The 20,159-nt window shown below is 41.7% G+C and overlaps 1 protein-coding gene across 2 annotated transcripts in view; it reads left to right on the top strand.

Moving 5' to 3' along the window:
- TMEM117 (transmembrane protein 117) overlaps nt 1–11,347 on the top strand; it is a 388,807-nt gene extending 377,460 nt beyond the window's left edge. For both annotated transcript variants that reach the window (XM_087813934.1, XM_016201158.2), the window contains one exon: nt 9,633–11,347. In XM_087813934.1, coding sequence (XP_087670060.1) covers nt 9,633–10,279 — 647 coding nt within the window. In that variant the 3' untranslated portion in view covers nt 10,280–11,347. The remainder of the gene's footprint in view (nt 1–9,632) is intronic.
- The last annotated feature ends 8,812 nt before the right edge of the window (nt 11,348–20,159 follow it).

The following is a 20,159-nucleotide window of genomic DNA, read 5'->3' as shown; positions in this document are numbered from 1 at the left end:
CTTCCCTTCCTTTCCCCCTCTGTCTCTGAAAAGCAATGGAAAAAGTATCCTCATGTGAGGATTAAAAAATAAATAAATAAATAAAAACATGAATACAAAAGTACAACTGAGAATTATACTGAAGGCCTTGGGAGGGGACCGTGTGTATAGGGGGCCTCCTGAAGTTTCAGTCATTCACTTCAAGGTGGAGACTTCTGTATATCTTTGAACTTAAACCTGTGTCCCACCAAAGTATTACTTTGTAAAAACTTAATGGAGACTGCATGTTAATAAGTCTGCCAGGAGGTGGAGATATGTTGTAATTAAGGCTTTTGTGCTGTGTTTGCCAAATTATGCTGATTATTATATTACCTGGGGAACTTTATAAATATACAGATTTTCGAGCCCCATTCCGAACGGTTCCCACCCAGGGGGTCTGGGCAAAAGCCAGGGAATGGGACATTTGAAAAGCTTCCCTGGATGATGCTGATCTTTGGGAACTTCTCCGTCTGATTGAGAAGCCACAGTTGAGGTCAGACCCTCTCCCTGAGTCAGGCCAAGCATGTCTGAACCTGCTGGGAGGCTTTTGAGGATTCTGCAGTTTAAATTAAAAATAAAATAGCATGCCTGTGGGCTTGGCGGTGAAGGGATTCACCAAAAACAATTTAAATTCAATCTGTGATAAGATGATCCTGTGTCTTCCCAGATCCACCCATGATGACATTTTATAGGAAAACGGTGATAGATTTGGCAGCTAAGAGAGTCATAACTTCTCCCCTTTGTTTCTGTTGTTACTGTCTTTGTTCCACTGATTGGCTGAGAGGCTGCTGAGGCCTCTCTGGAGTTCCACCTAAGCTCCCGTGAAAGGCCTTTTCCCCTATCTGACTTTGGAAAATGAGTGTTTCTGGGCAAACCTAAGTTAAATTTCCAAAACACAGTGTTCTGTGTTGTATTTTAATAGGCTTCATAGTTAGTAGCCCAGGAATTTCCAAGTGCACTGCAGATGCCAACTTGATCAGCTTCTCCAAGTGCTGCTTCCTTTTGTATGGAGATGGCGATACTTTTCTTGATAAGCAAATACTGTATCACCACTGGGATGGTTAAGCATAAAATCCTCTATATCCATCAATGGTTATCAAACTTCAGTGTGTATGAGAATCACCTGGAGAACTTTTAAAAATAAAAACATCTGGCAGCCGCACACCCAGAGCCGGATGCCTGAAGTGCGCGGTGGAGCCTGGAATCGGCCATTCCCTCAGGCACCACCAGGGACGCTCACGCAGCTTTCCAGGGGACCGCACTTTGAGGAACACTGCTGCTGACATTTTCTATAGTCAGCATTCCTCTCATCTCAGCTTTTTTTTTTTTAATGTTCAGGCTTTATTTACAAAGAAAAGCTGCTATAGTGCTGACATTACAGGAGTGAATGGAAATGACTGGGGCCTCTCTGGACAGGCTGATTCCATGACTCCGGGTCCCAGACCCAGGCCTCCCAGGTCTTCCTCCTCCGCCCCGACGCCTGAGAAGTTGCTGGTCTGGCAGGCCAGGCTGCGCAGGTTCACCAGGCAGGCAGTCTGCATGCCACTAAAGTCCAGGATGGGCACCAACAGCACTATCTATTCCTCAGGGCCTCAGATGATTTTGGAGCCAAAGCTGAGGGTGTTGCGACAAAAGTAGACATGTGGGCACTCCAGAAAGGTTAATGGATACATTTCGTCATCTTAGCTTTAATTGCTCTATATCTGCAACTCTTGAAACAAACGCCAAGGGTCAGAATGCAAGTTCAATAGCAATGGGGTGGCCAGTGAGAAAGGCACATGAGAGCGGCCTTCCAGGAGCTGGAATTTTAGGGCTGGGGCCAGTAGAGGAGGCCCCACAGCAGACCATGATGGGAAAGGTCTGGGGACCACAGAAGAAACTGGAGCCAGGGTAGGAAAGGACCCTATGGACCTCACATGGCTCTGTGTCTTGCTTTCTCTGCTGTGCTTGTTCTGCACTAGAAGTGGCTGGACAAGGACTGCTAGGGCTCTCTAACAGTCAAGAATGGCTCTATCCTGGCCTCAGCCATCACTGTTCTGTGATCTACAAAAGGCATTCGGCGCCTGCTGAGGCAATGAAATGTAGAAGTTTGGTGGATAGACTCCAGCTCTGCTACTGGCAGGTGGCATGGCCCTTGTCAGGCTCCTTAATCTCTTAGAGACTTAGTTTTCTCATCTGTCAAATTGAGACAGTACTGGTACTTACCCTTTGGTTGCTGTGAGAATTAAATTAATTAACATGTACAAGGCACTTAAAACACTGCCCTGTAGCAAGCACTCAGACCCTCACTGTCTTTAGCTAAAGTTTTTCCATTTATCCATTCAGAGTTTGTGTCTTTTATTTAATTTAAAAAAACAACAACACATTAGGCAGCCAAGAAAGAATCTATTTATCCAGTATTCTGAGTGCTCTACTGTTACTGCTCTGAGTGCTCAAGGAGGATGCTGAGAATGGAAAAAACTCTCCCAGTGAAATGCTCCGGATGGAGAGGGTTTTCTGACACTGGTGGATTCCCATTGACATTTTCAAAGCCTCAGGATTTGAGTATTTTTTTAATCCTGATTCCAAGCTAGTTTTCTTTATGTATGTCAGAAATAACTTGAGTTGTTGCATCTGTTTAGCTCCTCTGGATCCCCCTTGACAGATGGTTTGCTCCAGTGTGTATATCATCCCTATCTAAGGGTGTGCGAAAATTTTTTTCCTGGGAATTTTGACTTCGGTAACAATGGGGATAAATGGTTAGTGATTAGATCACATTGGTGCTTTTAGCACAAGCCAAAGTAAATGCTAAATGCAGCTGTATAATTCTCTCCTCTGCCCTCTTTCCTTTTACCTATAAGGTGAGTGCAGAGATAGATTCAAAATGCAATGTACTCAGTCCCTGGAGGCGGGAGAGGAATGGCCTCTCAATTCAATCTCGGAAGCTCCTCTGAGTCCTATTAATGCCAATCCCGGTGGAAGCTCTGCCATCTGTCATCCCAGCCAGACAAAGGAAGTGTCCCATTGGTGGCCATCATCTGAGTAAATTAGGAGGGGGCTGGGGGAAAGGCCAGAAGGAAGGCCTGTGCCTCTGCGAGGAGAGCATTCACACTGTTGGCACGATGGTGCCCACAGGAACCCTTTGGGCAAAAATGGAAAATGTGGAAGTAAACAGGCCTCTGTGGTGTCTGTGCTCCACTCCAGCTCCCTGCACAGCGTGAGGGCACAGGTGCTGTACAATAGCGAGAGTGTGGGAAATAATGAATAAAACCCCTTCGTTTTATTTCCAAAGGTGCGAGATTTGTGGCAAATGAGTTCCCAGAGATTGTTTTTTAAAGAGCTCTCCTGTGTCAGTCAGATCATGGGAAGTGCTAGGGAGGGCAGGCCAGTGGTCAATCAGGCAGAATATTCTGTCTGACAAAATTAGCGAGGGACTTGTTATAGGGAAATGTGATGTGTTCTGTTCACCATGACGGTCCCCCAAGATCATGAACTTATCCAGAGAACACAAGGACCTCTTGCTATTCTCTCAGTTGTGAATTTTTTCTAAACCTTTCCTGAAGCAATTTCCATTATCAACACATTTATACAGCTCTAAGAATTAACAATGTTTACCTCTACCTAAAGCAGCAATTCATTTTATTTGTCCAAAACTCATCTTCTTCCAGGCTGTGATTCCCATAGCCTGTGAGTCCTTGCTGCCCCCGAGCTGGTCCGCCCCGCCCATACTGAGGTGTCCTGTCCTCATTTATGCCTAAATGAGGATTTTCGTTATAAAACTCACATGCTTCTTGGAAACTGTCTTCACACTCAGAGGAAGAAATTGATGTAATTAATCAATCTTTGATACATGAATATTTTATTTTTCTCGGTTTTCCAGATTATATTAGATTTTAGCAATGTCCCGGCATTTGCCAGATCATTGTGACATATGTATTTGATTAGAAGGATGGAACTTTACTCATTGTATTTTTGTTAACACATTTTCTGAGTTAATATGTGCCTAAACCCAAGCTACGATCTAGGAAATACAAAAATGAACATGACATAGTTCCCAATCTCAAAAATCTTCAGTGCAATGGCCTCTTCTTTCTCTTTTATCATCACAAGTGTCTGCCTCTCTTTGTCGTCTTGGATTATGTCCTAAAGGAATAGTCTCTCACTTAAGAAGCAACAGTGAAAAGACAAGAGAGGCACTCTGAGAAGCTGTATTCATTTGCTTTTAAGTCTTAAGAAGATACTTTACTAACTCAGATAACTCTTATTAATTCATAAATTATTTAGTAAATATCTTCAAGTTACTAAATGGCCTCCTTGTGGCCCAAGCACTTAGTGTGGTTTCTAGATATTCATAAATTTCCTAGGGAGGGACTTACAGAGATGCTCACTCAGTGAGCCCTGTTTTCACTGCTCTTGTCTGGAATGAGGATGTTGAATATGGCCAAGAAGCCTGTTACAGAAAACTGTTATTTCTTTAATTATCCCAAACTCATCTTCAAGGCCAGGATTTCTTGCTATCCCATGCTGGATCCTATATGGCTTTGTGGAGCATGACTATGTCATGGATTTGCTCTGGAGGCCAGAGTCTGGCCCAGTGGAGGCATCCACCTGGTGGAGAGGTGCCCACAGCACAACCCAAGCACAATGCTAACTAGAAACTACTGAGTAAAAGATGTTTTTTAATATTTTGATTGCATATTTGATTCCTGAAAGTTATATGGTGAAAATATCAGCACTTTATAGGCATTTTTGTTAGTTAAAAAGATAACACTTTCCTCCAAATTGTTGTCATTTCTTATTGTAAGTGAGGGTGATACTTAATGAAGAATCCTTTTAAAACTAACTATCACAAGATTCTATAGACTCCCACAAAGTAAAAAGATAAAATTATCATTATAATATCATTTTTTGACAATCAGTAAGATTCATTAAAAGCACAAAATACAAGAAGGAGGTAATCCTACCAACACCATGCCGTGATTTCTCATTAAAGGAGACAGTGAGATATTTCAACATGGAGATTAATAGAAATAATGTATGGATTTTTACCCTACCTCCTTGCTGACTTACATTATGCTATGTCGTTGGAACAACAGGGGGAAATGCAATATCTCTCATATGATTAATGCTGAAATACCAAACCCTTTTGTTATGGTTGATTGTACATTCACAACAACACTCTTGGGAAAATGAAATAGACGCACTTTCTATTCTTTCCCTTTTTGAGCCTTATATCCTTTCCATGTGGGTTATTTCAGGGAATCAAATGTATTTTTTATGGTAAGCAGTCTTTCTCAGAATATACAATCTTTTTTTTTTTTTTTTTTTAAGGAAAGCTTTCTCCATCTGGAAATGGTATATTCCATCTTTTTGCTCTAATGGTGAGATTTCCTGGCCCATCATAAAACATTATTGTTTAGTCAATGTTTATTTCACAGACTCATCAAAGAGGCTATCAGGGCTGGGAAGAAACCATAGGATTATATAGCTCAATCCCCTCACCTTATAGATGAGAACACCAAGGTTGAGTTGTCCCACCTGGTTTTGCCTGCTGGTTTGCTACATCTCATCTCATAGGGCAAAAGGAATTTTTTTTTTTAAAGAGGAGAAAGCATTACCAAGGTAACAAAACCCTGTGTGGGAAAATGTAGGGATGCATGATAGAGAAATGAACATTCTTTCTTTGTACAAATGGATAAATGGACCAGAAGTTATGTCAAGTGGTCTGGAAACAAACAAAAAGTAACAAGAGCCATTTCTTCTAAATTTTCAGTAGCTTTAAGTTTTGGCTGAATGGTTATGACAGTGTAGGGAAGGACAATGATACAGTCATAGAATAAAATAAGGGAATATGATGTCAGTAGGGATTCTGCCTCAGTCTCGTCTCTGCCCTCTGCACTTTCTCATCGCCAGTGGCCTTTTTGCTGGGTTGGGGGTGGAGGAACTGTCTCGTGTCCTTTAGCCTCAATATTTGTATATATACAAGATATTTTCTCAGGAGCCATACTACAGCAACCTGTAGAAAAATTACTAATTACTGCAGAGTTTTAGCATGTTAAATATGCTGACTCATAAAGCGTATTTCCATATAGCTACACACTGGGTCCCCTTAGATAACTGGTCTGGTGGTATCTACCCAATAATGTCAGTGCACAGTAATTCTTTCTGTTTTATCCAAACTGACCACCTTTAAGATAGATCTTTGTAACAAACCCTTACATACTCTTCCCTCCTTCTACTCTGTCACCAGGATCCTATAGTCACTGGATTGAAGGAGTAAAGAAATTGTAAAATAATACTACCCTACATTTTTGGCAAACAATATATTTCAGAGAACTTCAAATATAACTTCTCATTTTATCTTCACAATAATCCTTTGTTGCAGTTACACTGGAATTATTCCCCATTTCACAGCATAAAAAAATGAATTCACAGAGCTAGTAAGTAGAAGGATTTGGGGGAAGAAGAAAAAAATCATAGAACTGGAAGGCATGTAGTTCAGTGTCCTCAATTTGAAAATAAAATTATTGAGGTCAGGAGGGGCTAAACAGGTTACCCAAGGCTGTATTATTCGGGTTCAGTGTTAGAATGAAATCTCCATCTGCTGATTTCCAGCCTGCAGTTTTTGTCACGAGGGTCCTCCCTCTCTCAAATAGGTAAAGATGTGTTAGGGCAGGGTGATGATATCCATTAACTGATGCCAAGCATTGCATTTTTAATGTGCTTCCCCTCCATCCCATCTAAATATTCAGACTCCAGCTCACATGAGAAATAACGTACAGTGATTCTTTAGTGTCAAACTTTAATGGTCAAACTGACCCAGCACCATTCATCTTAGATGGCAGAGAAATAATTTTAAGGTAGAAAAAAAAGCTCCTTTTATCTTCAGGGTTTCTTCTTTGTGTGATCAGTGCACGTAGTTCCATTTTCATTCTCTGGATGTTTTTGTTTTCCCTTTGTCTATGCACGTTCACCGAGCATCGTTTCCCCGCTGGAAGAGCACCCTTCCCCAGGCCCCATGGGCCTCCCTTTCTTCTCCCTGCGCTGCTGCTTATTTTTAGTTTCTCACCTCCTGTCACCATAGAAACAGGGACCCCTTGATGGAGGATCACCCTGCTCATGAGTTTATCAAAATAACCTAGAGAGGGAACAGAGTCTCTCCAAGGGCCCTTTGTCAGTCAGGAAGGTGACGGTCCGTCCAGGTTCAAGGCCCTGCCCTCACTGTTCAGCCTGGCTGTGCAGCATGAAGTGCGCAGCAGGGGAGTAAGTTAAAGCCCAGCCCAGGAGCACCCGCTGGCAGCGCCTCTCTCCGCTTGCTCTCTGGCCTGGGAGCTACACGCCGGTGCCTCCTGAGCGCTGGGTGGAAAATCTCTGACCTTTTTCACTTCACCTGTCGCTCAAGCATCTCCTGCCTTTCCTTTCTAGAAACAGTCTTCATTCTTTGTCTCCTCTCTCCTCCGCGCCTCCTTTTGCCGCATCACCTGATCTTCTTCCGTATGCTGTTCTGTCTGTGGCATAATAAAAACAAACTAAAAGAAATGCAAAATTTTCTGAACTGCTCTCTGGCCTACTTTTCTTTCAAGGACCACATGAATTACTACTGCCTTCAAAATCCTTTCTACAGAAGTTAGCCCTCAGTATTTATTTCATTTTCTCAACATCTTCAGCATTTATGGTTTTATCACTCATTGGGCATCTCTCAGATGTGGCCTCTTATTTTTATTTATCTGTTGCGGTCTCTGTCCTGTTTCCCCAACAAGATGATGGGTTCCTCCCTGGAAGGCAGAAACGTATGTTTTCAGCATTTCCTAAGGTGTCCTACACAGGGTCTGTTATGAGCTTAGTAAATGTGCGGTAATGATGCTCACATTTGTACTTGGTGGCATTTTCCTGGCTTTAGCTTTCTTGATTTGTTTTCTGGTTGATTCTGAGTGAGGATCAGTTTTAGTTCTGAAGATCCAGGAGGGCAGGAGTGGTGTGAACGTCACAGTGCCAGATGTTATAAATGTCTTAACATATCTTGAAACATTTCCAGTGTTCCAACTTACTTTCTAGTTTAGGTGTGCAAAATAAATCATTCGGGCAAGAGCTTCCACTATAAATATTACAAACCCCGTGTAGCTGAATAATTTCAAAACAGGCAGAGTTACAGCATCCCTTCGTGCAGTTTACATAAACTCTCTTCATAGAGAAAAAGTTGTACTTTCCCATGCAAATGAAGACATTATTACGGCTTAGGCAAGGCCTTGATGATCATAATAGTCACAATTACTGAATACCTATTATGCCAGGCACTGTGCTTAGCATTTAATAATCTCATGAAAAATGCTAACAGCTTTAATAAGTACTATTATTTTCTGCATGCAAAGAAATTGGGGTTTAGAGAATTTAAACAGAGACAGGATTAAAACCCTTCAACCTCGCCTATAATCAGAACTTGAAAATGTAATGCTGATGATAAAGTACTTTCCTAAACCCTTCACAAAGTTTTCTTTTTATGTAGCTATATCTTCTGTGAGAGTACATATTGCAAAATATATTTTTATCATTCTTGGTTTAGTAAGTTTGCCCAAGATCTTATCTCTCTTCTGTCCCAAGAGTTCTATAATCATGTGAAGCAGTAACTTAATAATATTCAATCCTGCTATCTTCAAATACAAAATAAAATAATTTTGACATGATACATACCATAATTATAACTAAAGCTTCTCGAACCTGCTACATATGTCACCTAATTTGCTACAGCAAATCTATGAGGTGGGTATTACTATTCTATTGTGAAAAGCTTGATGCTGTAAAACTTGGAATAAATGATTATAATAAAAATTGTAATGGAATGTATTATTCCTTCACTTTTTTTTTTCACATTTTCCATGTGTAGATGTGAAGATAGCACTAGATAATATAACTCTTAAGAATATCTTATTTATATAAAATTTTAAAATACTACCACAACATCATAGTAGTTACGATCTCTCTAAATCCTGTCTTCTAAAACAGCTCATTAGGTTTGGTTATATTTATATGTCTGACAAATGTATTCTATTTGATGAGGATTTGATTCAATTATTTTTGGTCTTGAAGTGAATGCTCAAGGATTATTGATCTGAATCACATCCACTAATGGTTTAATCAACAGGTCACCTGCAAACAGCAATGTGAATTCAATTGATATACTGCTGAGCTTGCACTGCAAAATGATTTATGTCTTGCCCAGACATTATTATAAAACTCTAAGAGATGTTGAATTATATGTTGGACTTTTCTGAGAATTTCATTAGAACTTTGTTTTTAAACATTAATTGAAATGTTCTAGAGAATAACCTACATGGGCCCACATTTGAATATAGCTATGGAGCCTATAAAACAAGGAGACTTAATCTGGTTAATGCAGATACCATAAATTACTGGCCGTGGGATGTACAGTTACGTTTTCATATGCCTAGATTCCATTTAGGAAATTCCTTTGCCAATTTTCACTTAATAGCAGCATAGCGCTCTCAAAAAATGAATTGTTAACAGGTCTAAAACATTAACGATTTATACTATTATACCATTGGTTCCTTTTTATTGGAGTAAACCCTATTGCAGTTTTATGGGTCTTTGGCTGATACACAGTATTTTTTTTAATACAGGTAAATGGTTTAACTATGGAATTATCTTTCTCGTCTTGATTTTGGATCTTAATATGTGGAAGAACCAGATCTTTTATAAGCCTCATGAATATGGGCAGTATATCGGCCCAGGGCAGAAGATATATACAGTGAAAGACTCAGAAAGTTTAAAGGATTTGAACAGAACCAAGCTCTCCTGGGAATGGAGGTCCAACCACACCAACCCTCAAACAAATAAGACCTATGTTGAGGGAGACATGTTCCTACACAGCAGGTTCACAGGGGCTAGCCTTGATGTCAAGTGCATGGCTTTTGTGCCAAGTTTGATCGCTTTCGTGTGGTTTGGGTTCTTCATTTGGTTCTTTGGACGCTTTCTGAAAAATGAGCAAGGCATGGAGAATCAAGACAAAACCTACACCCGCATGAAAAGAAAATCCCCGTCGGAACACAGCAAGGACATGGGAATCACTCGGGAAAACACCCAGGCCTCCGTGGAAGACCCTCTGAATGACCCTTCTTTGGTTTGCATCAGGTCTGACCTCAACGAGATTGTCTTCAAGGCTTCCCACCTAACGTCGGAGAACTTGAGCTCGCACCTGCACGAGCCTGGTGGCGCGGCGGGAGCTGACCCTGCTCCAGCCACCCCTAAAAGCACGCCTACGGACTAGTCCCTCACTCGGAGCCAGCCCAGCAGCAGCCCCGAGTGCAACTTCAAAGAGTTAGTCTTTCCTTTTGTAAATGTAAGGTTTACTTAGTGTTAGGTAGAGAAATACAAACAATGCCACAACGGTGCTCAACATGCTTTTTCTAGGACTCATTGTTTTCTATTTGTATTATGATACACGTGCCTACTATATATCCAACAACCCTCTAGAGATCGCTTTTCACAACTGCACAAGCTATTTACCGACTTTACAGCGTAGTAGAAGATTAGCTGATTACCTGTGTATCTGATGTTCAACCATAGTGGTGCCTTGAGACATTAAACTGTTTTTAACTGTACCAGAAATGAAGTGTGGAACAGTTCTCTAATCTACGTCATGTGGGGTTTTTTTATATACAGTTATTTTGATCTATACTTGATGTCTGAGCAGGAAGCAGGTGTAGCCTAGATGGGCCTCTTGGTTTCTTACAGAGCAGCAGAGCCGGTGACTTTGAGAGCTGGACTGCAGGGATGCGTGGGGATCACCTTTGCATTTTTATTGGCTGCCTGCCAAATACAGATGCAGAGGCTAAATTCGGTAATAGGAGAACGGTAATCCAGCATGGGTCACTACTTGCCAAATGTGACTTTCTCCAACCAGTAATTGCAATTAGATGATAATACTTAATTATGTTTTCCTAATTAAAGATAAATTGCTACTTGATTAAAAATCCTGCCCTTCACCTTTGGGAACAAAGGTTAAGAGGCACAGTTGGGTTAACTCTCAAATTTATTGGCATTTACGCAAAGCCCTAGAAAACCAAGGAACTGAAGTTTTAATCAGGTGAGGGTTGCACAGCCTACCATCTACGACATCTGTCCACCTCTCTGTAAATATGGCTCTGGACAGTGAAAATTGAAAAGCATATGCCAACCCTGAGCAAGGGAACGCCTCTAAAATTCATGCAGGGGAATCCTGTGAGGTAGGAAAGACCATGCATGAAAGAATCTGTTTAGTGGCTTGTTTTGTGTGCGTGTTGTTTTTTTTATTTAAGAATTAAACATCTCACACTAATAAATAAGAAAATTATATATCAGTAATTATGTGATGTCATTTTTTGCTTATAATTCAATTGTATCTTAGTTTAACAACAGCCCCTCCCCCCTTTTCTTCTAAACTCCATGCCAGACAGGTTAAGAAATGGAATGCTCCCAACTGGCCTTTAATTTTTCCCCCAAAATTGTGGTAACATGTTCCTTGAGGGGATTGGGGAAGATCACATTTAAGGTAAAAATATTCTCCTGTCACATACTGACATAGCTGTTTTTTGTCTTTATGAGTTTTTAAATCTCTCTTGTTTTGATCTACCTGCTTTTAAGCTTGCAGCATGCTGAATTTAGCATGCATAATATAACTATACCTTTATCTGTCACTTGAGAGCCAGCTTTTATAAACATCTTTCTGCAGTTGTTCACTAAGCAATTGGAACCATGCACCTGCTGTTTTTTCTTTACCTTTAATAGCCATGCATGGTGCTACTTAGAATCATAATATCTCTGACACTAAACTGCAGAGATCAAGATCACTATAGTAACCCATTGGCCATACTTTCCAAAGAAGCTTACCATGTTATCCCTGACCTGTGGTCATATTGGCCGTTACCAAATTTGCATCACATAGAGAATTCAACTGTTGCCTCTGGAATAAGAAAATAATACCACATAAGACTATGTTTTTATTTATTAGGAAAGTCATCATCTTGTAAAATGAAGAAGGAAATTAATTAGAAAGTGTTATCAGTGTGCAATGTTTATGAACAAACAAGAAAAACGAACAAACAAAAACTCATAAACACAGACAAGAGTATGGTGGTTACCAGAGGGAAGGGGGTGGGGAGGGTGAAAAGGGTAAAGGGGGCCAAATACATGGTGAAGGAAAAAGATTTGACTTCGGGTGGTGGGTACACAATACAATATACAGATGATATATCTTAGACTTGTACACTTAAAACCTATGTAATCTTATTAACCAATGCCACCCCAACAAACTTAATAAAAATTAAGGTGATAAAACCTAACATGAAATCTTAACACAGTAGATGTTTAACATATGTTATTTGAAAAGCTTTATGTCTGTATTAAGAAAAAGGTGTTCTAATGTGGAAATTAATGAGCAGAAGTAAGGTAGAAAAAAATAAGAAACCTTAGAGCACTGTGCTTCTTTGTTTCTAGGGATTGATGAGAGAAACCATCACCAATATGAAAATATATCTTTAAAGTTTCCATAAACATTAGCGCCAAATGGAATACTTTCCAGGGATGGCATTTTAATAGTCAAGCAAGATTTGGACCTTCAAAGGTTTCCAATATTCAATTGTACCTACCAATCTTGACCTTTTTATCTACACACTAGTCTACTTTTCCCCCCCCTGCCTTTTTGGATATTGTACATTCCACTTGCATTTACACTAACTAAAGGTTAGAAAAGAAAATCAAAGTTAAAAACACATCCATTCACGTGTAGTCTTAGATTCTGAGTCATATACCATTGGACTATGACTCTACAGAACTTTTTGGACGACTGAGGCATTTTTTTAAAAGATGTGTAGTAAACTCAGAAAATGAAGAGTTAAAAAAAGTGTTAAATATCACAAACCATAGATTCTAAAGAAAGCACAACGAATGTGATGCCTTAATTGCAGTGACGCTTAAGGACTATAAACAATTATATTTCTACTGTTTAGTAATTACAGTATTTTATTCTGTGTAGTGCAGATTGCATTAATTTAACATGATTTTAGTATTCCACATTATAGAGTATTTCATTAGTAGTGTAAATGGAAAATTAAATAAACACCATGAATTTAAGCCGGATAATGTATGCCTAGACATAAATCTCATCACCACATGCCCACTTACATAATTGTAGTTAGTTACCTCATCTCCCCATGGTGGCTACTGATCATGTTTCCTTATCTTTTAGGACATCTAAGATAACCCGTGGATCCTATTAGAAATGTTAAAAATCATCTCTTCCCCATTTGCTGTAAAGTCAGCCAAGCACAAAATCTTTTACTTTTAAAGCTCAGGTTTCACAAGTAGTTTCCAAAAGCACTGCTGGCTGCCAGTACAGTAGAAAGAAGTCATCCAACACAGACACACAGATTGGGAGGTCAGAGGCCACACTGCTGTCGTATGTCACCGCTGGGCCCCATCAGCAGTTGTGACGCTGTTTGGCTGTCCTGCGCATCACCAGCACAACCCAATATGCAACATGAGAAAGATAATGCTGGTGAATCACTCTTAGCGGCCCCTGTAACTGATGGCTCATGATGCCAGCCGGGTTATCTGACATTCAGCCCAGACCCCAGCACCCCCCCCATCACCTTATCATCTATCTCCTCACTCTAAACTGATCCCTGTTTTTAATGAAAACTCTTAGTTATGCAGCCACAATCTGGGTATTGTGTTTTTATTAGCTTTTCCTGCTAAGACCATTATTTGGCTCACTGGTCTATGTCTATCTGGCCTGATTTCCTCCATGCTTTGCCCCTCAAACCAACTCGAGCCTATTAGATAAACCAGCCTTTAAAAAGTGAGGAGCACTTTAGTTTTGCAACAGATAAACTGGCACTTTTCTCATTGATCCCTATTTTTATTTTTAAACACATTTTTGTGCATAGAGTTGTGAAGCAATATATGGAACCAACATAGATAAGAGAATTAAGGTCATACGTGTTTGACTTACTGTCATTTAGGATTCCAACTCTTTTATGATTTGAACAACTAGAGAGTGTAGATGCATTTGCAGCTCACGAGCCACTCCTGTCGAAGATAACTGGGAAAACAGGTGGAGATGTAGAGCAGAAAGGGGAGGCTGGGCAGGTGGAGCATGGGCGGGATTTGGGGAAATGAAGTCGGGAGTGAAGGCTGGCAGCTTGAGTGTGGACGGCTTGAAAGCCTCGGGGAGGGAAGCGAGGCCTCTGTGCAAGGAGCTTCAGCGTGAGTGCAGCACTCCTCCCTTAGCCAGGAGGCTCGAAAAGATACTCAGCACAGCCGAGGGGGTTACACAGCAAGGTGGTGGTTTGGTTTCTTAAACACTCTGGCACTCAGATGACTCTGTGTCTGTCCCGGGGAGCATGGCGAGACCTGGGAGAGGAGCCAGGGGCCCCGTGAAACAAATTACAGAAGTAACCCCCGGGGGAGTGGGCAACGTGGGAAGGTAAAGACAGAAACCAGCACTTAATTCAGAGGGACTGGAACCTCCTCGGTGGGAGAGCAGACATGGGGGCAAAGTCTGTGTGTGTGTAAGCAAGTCATCGGCATTTAAAAGCTGGCATCTGGCCCAGCCAATGTGGCTCAACGGTTGAGCATTGACCTAGGAAATCGCAGTTTGATTCCCGGGCAGGGCACATGCCCGGGCTGTGGGCTTGGTCCCCAGTAGGGGGCGAGCAGGAGGCAGCCGATCAATGACTCTCATCATTGATGATTCTCTCTCTTCCTCTCTCTGAAATCAATAAAAAATATACTTTAAAAAAAAAAAAAAAGCTGGCATCTGGGTGAAAAAAATACCTTGCAGATATTTTGTGTTAAGCACTCTGAAAATTTTTAGTGAGGAGCAAAATCTGACAGTATTATTACTAATTTAATATGTGTAATATACCCCTGATATTATTTTAACTTAGTGTGAGGTATCAGTTAATTTATTTCAGAGAATATAAAACACACAATGTATTTCACAGGTTTATTTCTTATCTCTGTCCTCCAACATGATTTTTCATAAGGTCTTAAGTTCCTTAACACCAAATAATTGCAGTACTGGGCTTGAGGACTTGCCTGTGTGATTGAGAAGGATCACTATAATTTATAATTGAAAACTGCAGTTTACAGATTGTAGTTACAGTTTTAACAAAACCAATTTACAGATGCTCCTCACCCTAATAAAATTTTTTCAGTCTCCAGATCTTTGCTCAATCCTCATATTGATAATATTAGTATTTTGAGTATTTTCTATGGGCAAATAAATTATCTCATTTAATCCTCACATTGACCATTGAAGGTAAGTATGGCTAATTTTACTTTACAGACAATAAAACAGGGTCAGAGAGGTTTATCAACTTGCCCAAGGTGACAAAGGTGGCAAAAGCAGAGTTAAGATTTGAACCCAGGTTTTTCTGATGCTGAAGTCCCACTTATTTTCAATTGTAACCCATAAACATCCATCCAAACTAGAGAATCCATCTCAAACAGGATCTTTGATGAGGAGCAGTTATAAAACCTTAAGATGCTTGAGATGTAATAATTCTCATCTCTCAGGGACCTAACTAAGTTAAATAATTTCCAACAGCTGTCTGGATGCAGTTTACAAGCTAAATCATATGAATGAAACAGATACGTTTGAATTAAATGGCAGAAGCATTCAGTCCATTGCCAGGTGTTCTGATTTATGCTACATTTATAAAACCACAACACAGATTTGTCTTAATCCAATTTTCAGCTTTGGAATTGGTTCCTTTCATGATTTTACTTTCCTTGGGGAGAGGGAATGAATGGATGTCTGCCTATTTTAATCACACCCCCAGGCAAATGTCAGGGGAGGAATAGGTAGTTGCAAATATTCAAGCAAGGAAAAGAATGATTAGTAAATGGCTGTTTTTAGAAGGCATAATTTAAATACAAGTTCTAGAAACTATTTTGAAGTGACCATCCAAAATGTATTATCTTTTAAAATCTTTACCAAGGTGCCTGGCCGGGCGTGGCTCAGCGGTTAAGCGTCGACCTAGGATCCAGGCAATCGGGGTTCGATTCCCAGTCAGGGCACATGCCCGGGTTGGGGGCTGCAGCCCATCAATGACTCTCTCATCATTGATGTTTCTCTCTCTTTCCCTCTCCTTTCCTCTCTCTGAAATCAGTAAAGATATATTTAAAAAATAAAAATAAAATCTTTACCAAGGTGAGCTAGCTGCGTTGTGATAGGACAAGCATGGGCTTTGAAGACGTGTCCTTGAATGCTGTGAGTCTCAGTCGCTCATCCCCCGAATGGGACCACCTCACAGGGCTTTGGAGAGGGTCCACTGCACGGGACAGCATTCTGTGAACACGGCAAGCTGTGCAGATGTGGGGTGCGGCTCCAGTCCCCTCCAGCGCCCACCCTTCAGGGGCACCCACTCGGCTCGCCTTCCCGGCTGATGCTGCCATTGAACGTGGCTGGGCTGTTAGTTCCCAATTTTCTGCCTCTCCGTACTCTAGTTGTTTTGAACTCTACAAGCCGCAGTGTAATCCCTTTTCACTCTTAACAGAAGTTCAGATCCCCTAGTTTAAAGCAAGAGGCTAAATTGTCTAAAATCAATGACTATAATCCCTCCAACTGCTGGGCTGGACTCACTCCTCCAGGCTTCCCCAGCTCTCGAGCTCTTAAATGATTGCCTGCCTTTTATGATTCTTGGCGAGCTCCTCTCATCAGAACTTGCGCATTGTGCCAGTAATCCACCACCGTCCATGAGTCCCCAAGGGAAAGTGCTGGTGTCCTCAGCATTTAAAAGAGGGCCCAGAGCCGCGCACACACCTGAGCCCCTCTCCTCAGGAGCTCCCGGCTGCATTTGGGTGCAGCTGAGGAAGCCGTTTGTGAGTCAGGATGTGGCCCTGGCCCTGCCTTTTAGGAAGAGCCGCCTTCGTTCGTGTAGGAGTTCATGGATTCAAGGCATCTCCTCGGCCAAGCATGGTGCTTTACAGAATAACGTTTTTAAACAGGATTGTGGTTTTCCATTCAGGTTATAGATTTATTTCCTTTGAATGCATTATTTTACCTGAACAGTCCAGTTGACTTAAACCTAACCCCACTAGAAAGATCTGCATTCAAAAATTGTCACTCTTATCCTGGCCACGTGGCTGATTTGGTTGGTGCATCTTCATGGACATCAAAAGATCGTGGGTTCAATTTCCAGCCAGGGCACATACCTAGGTTTTGGGCTTGATTCCTGCTCGGGGTGAGTATGGGAGGCAGCAGATCAATGTTTCTCTCTCTCTTCCTCTCTCTAAAAATCAATAACCATAACCTTGGGTGAGTTTTTAAAAAAAATCATCCCTCTTGACTAAAACAAAATGTATAGGATGAAAGAAAGAGACTGGCCAAGTCAAGAAAGACCACTCTTAACAATTACTATTTAGATTTTATAATGATGAAATTACTATAAAGTTACTGTGAACAAATTATAATGTTCTTGAATTTGCTGAGCCATATTTAGAGCCTCAGATATGCCAGAAAACAGGCAGGCTCTGTCATTTACATATCCCAATGGTTGCCAGTGGGAATAGGTTGTATTTATTCTGTGTCTGTCATTATCACTTACTGCCATGCAGGGATCTCATCAGCTCTTGCTGGGATACCAGCAATGTGGTCTGAACTGGTCTTCCCAACTCTCACTTTGTCCAGTGTTATCCATTTCCACACTTTTACCAGACAGTCTTTCTGGTGTCTAAATATGATCAAATTATTTAGCTTTCTCAGTGGCCACTTATTGCTGACCAGTGGTTTTCAATGAGTATGTAGAACTCCAAATTCCCAATGGCTTACCAATGAAAGTTCATTTCTTTCTTATGTTGCAATTGAATTGGATATCCACTGGGTGGCCTTCCACTCAGCAAGTTGGGGATTCAGACCTATTCCAACAACTGGTTGTGTATCTGTGTGTGGTGAAGAAAGAGAAGGTGAGGAAGATTCTATAGAAAGTTTAGGAACACACCTGGGAATGGCACATCTCACTTTCTGCATTCCATTGACCAGGCTCTGTTGCAGTGCCTGACTGACTACAAAGAAAAATGCCATTCAGACACATGCCCACCAAGAACAAATAACAATTTGCAGGATTTCTAGTCAAAGGAGCACTTACAAAATATTTGCCCAGCTAGGTTTCACAAAATAATGGAGGCAAAGGAGTCCCACATCTGGCCTCTGCACCCTGAAGACCCAAGAAAGTATTGATAGAGCTGAGTCTGAGTTCAAATGCCAGAGAACCAAGAGAGCCAATGGTACAAATCCCAGCCCCAGGGCAGAAGGTAAGATAAGATGTTGCAGCTCAATCCCTGGGGTGGGAAAAAAGGGAGAAATTTCTCCTTTCTCTGCCTTTTGTTCTCTATCCAACCACATTGGGGGGCACAATTTACAATTCAAGCACTAATCTCATCAGGAAACACTCTCACGGAGATGCCCAGATACAATATTTAATCTGGGCACCCATGGCCAATTCAAGTTGACGTGCAAAGTTAACCATCACAAGGGGGAAGAATAGCAAATTTTAAAACTCTAATTAAAAGGGAATGTCACAGTTGAGCCAGAAAAATATGCACAAATTCTACCTCAAGTAAGGGAGGCTCAAGATAGGTACTAAGAGCCAATCCAGGACCAAGCATGAGAGGCAATGAAAACAAAGAGCAGCAAATCAGAGTAGCGGCTGGAAGTCCACTGGTCTGATTCCTGAGACAGTGGTGCCCTGTCCTCATCTGACCAGGCAGTTTCTTCTACTATGGATTCACGGAGGTGAGCTGATTGTGATTGACTGGGAACGCAGTTACACCCTGAGATGCCAGTCTTCCAGAAGAAAGGAAATATCCTACCCCTTTCCACATAATTGTGTGAGCAGCTGTAGCTGTTTAAGTGCACTCAGGGAATCCACAAGCAGGCCTGGGCAGAGTGAAAGACGATGGAACAGGTTTGTAGGATTCCACATGGGCCCTGAAAGCCAAAGTGGGAAAATAAGCCCAAGTCAGAGGCTCTCAAACTCCAATGAACTGAGAGTCTAGCTGTACCCTTCCAACTTGTCTCTCAGAAGCCTATTTACATGTTGAAAACATCAATTATTCCTCCCATTTGAAATATGTAGTTCTTGTAATCAATGGCTTTGAGTCGGTGTTTAGAATTATTCATGAAAGAGTTATATTTTAATGGCATTTGATGAAAACCAGCAGCAGCAGCCATTAATTTGATTAGTTTTGTATGGGCTGGAAGAAGAAACTGGCACGCAGCCCTGAGTGAATCAATAGTGGGGTCTGAGGGAGAGCGTCCGCCAGCCCCACCAGCCTGGGCCCCAGCACAGGGTGAGGCTGCGGGGGGAGCAAAAGAGCAGGAAAGACGGCCTCCTGGCCTCTCTTTCTGCCTCCTCGGCATTTTAGCATCGGTCACCTCTTACCCCAAGGCAATGAATGAAAGCTGCTTTCCTACTCCACACTCGCCCCTCCCCTCACCCCCAGCCCCACTCCCTATTGTCCTTTCTAAAAGACAGAGTGTAGAAGATTTTTTTAAACCTATGGGTTTAAATATGTGTCATAGCCCAAGCCCCAAAGAAAAGGGTAATAAATCGGGACATTGAGGAAAATGGGAGCCAGTGCCAAGGGTTTAATTTCCCTGCAAGGTTCATCCATCTGAAAGGGTTGGGGAGTGGCTGTTCAAGGAGGCAGAAAATGCTCTTTATCCGAGAGATCCAGTACAGGGGAGGTGTGGAAGCAGACCCCGCTCAAGCCGTCTGGGTGTTGTCACGGTTCCAGGGGAATCTGACCAGTTTGGAGCAGGGAGCAGTATCTGGAGAAGCCCCAGGGGGATCCTAGGCACAGCCCAAGTTGGGGGACTGACCAGTTTGCATTTTGTGGGTCACTTGGCCTTCATTCGAGTGGTGTGAGGTTCAGGGCTGGATACCAGTAGAGCTGACTGCAGATCAGACACCAGGCTCTAGCTGTTCTCTAGCCCTGTCCACCAGAGGGTGCTCAGAGGGAAGTAACACTTTGATGTTCGCCCCACCACAAACAGGAGCTAGTAATGAGAGTGGACCTCACTGCTGAGGATGAAACTCTGAGAACACATCTAGATTTTTATAGTTGGTCATTCGGTGACTGAACAAAACTGAACCCACAAA

The sequence above is a fragment of the Miniopterus natalensis genome, chromosome 2 (genome assembly GCF_054644295.1).
Source record: "Miniopterus natalensis isolate mMinNat1 chromosome 2, mMinNat1.hap1, whole genome shotgun sequence".
NCBI classification, from domain to species: Eukaryota; Metazoa; Chordata; class Mammalia; order Chiroptera; family Miniopteridae; genus Miniopterus; species Miniopterus natalensis.
Note: the sequence above shows the minus strand (reverse complement) of the source record. Positions and strands in the feature narration are given on the sequence as shown.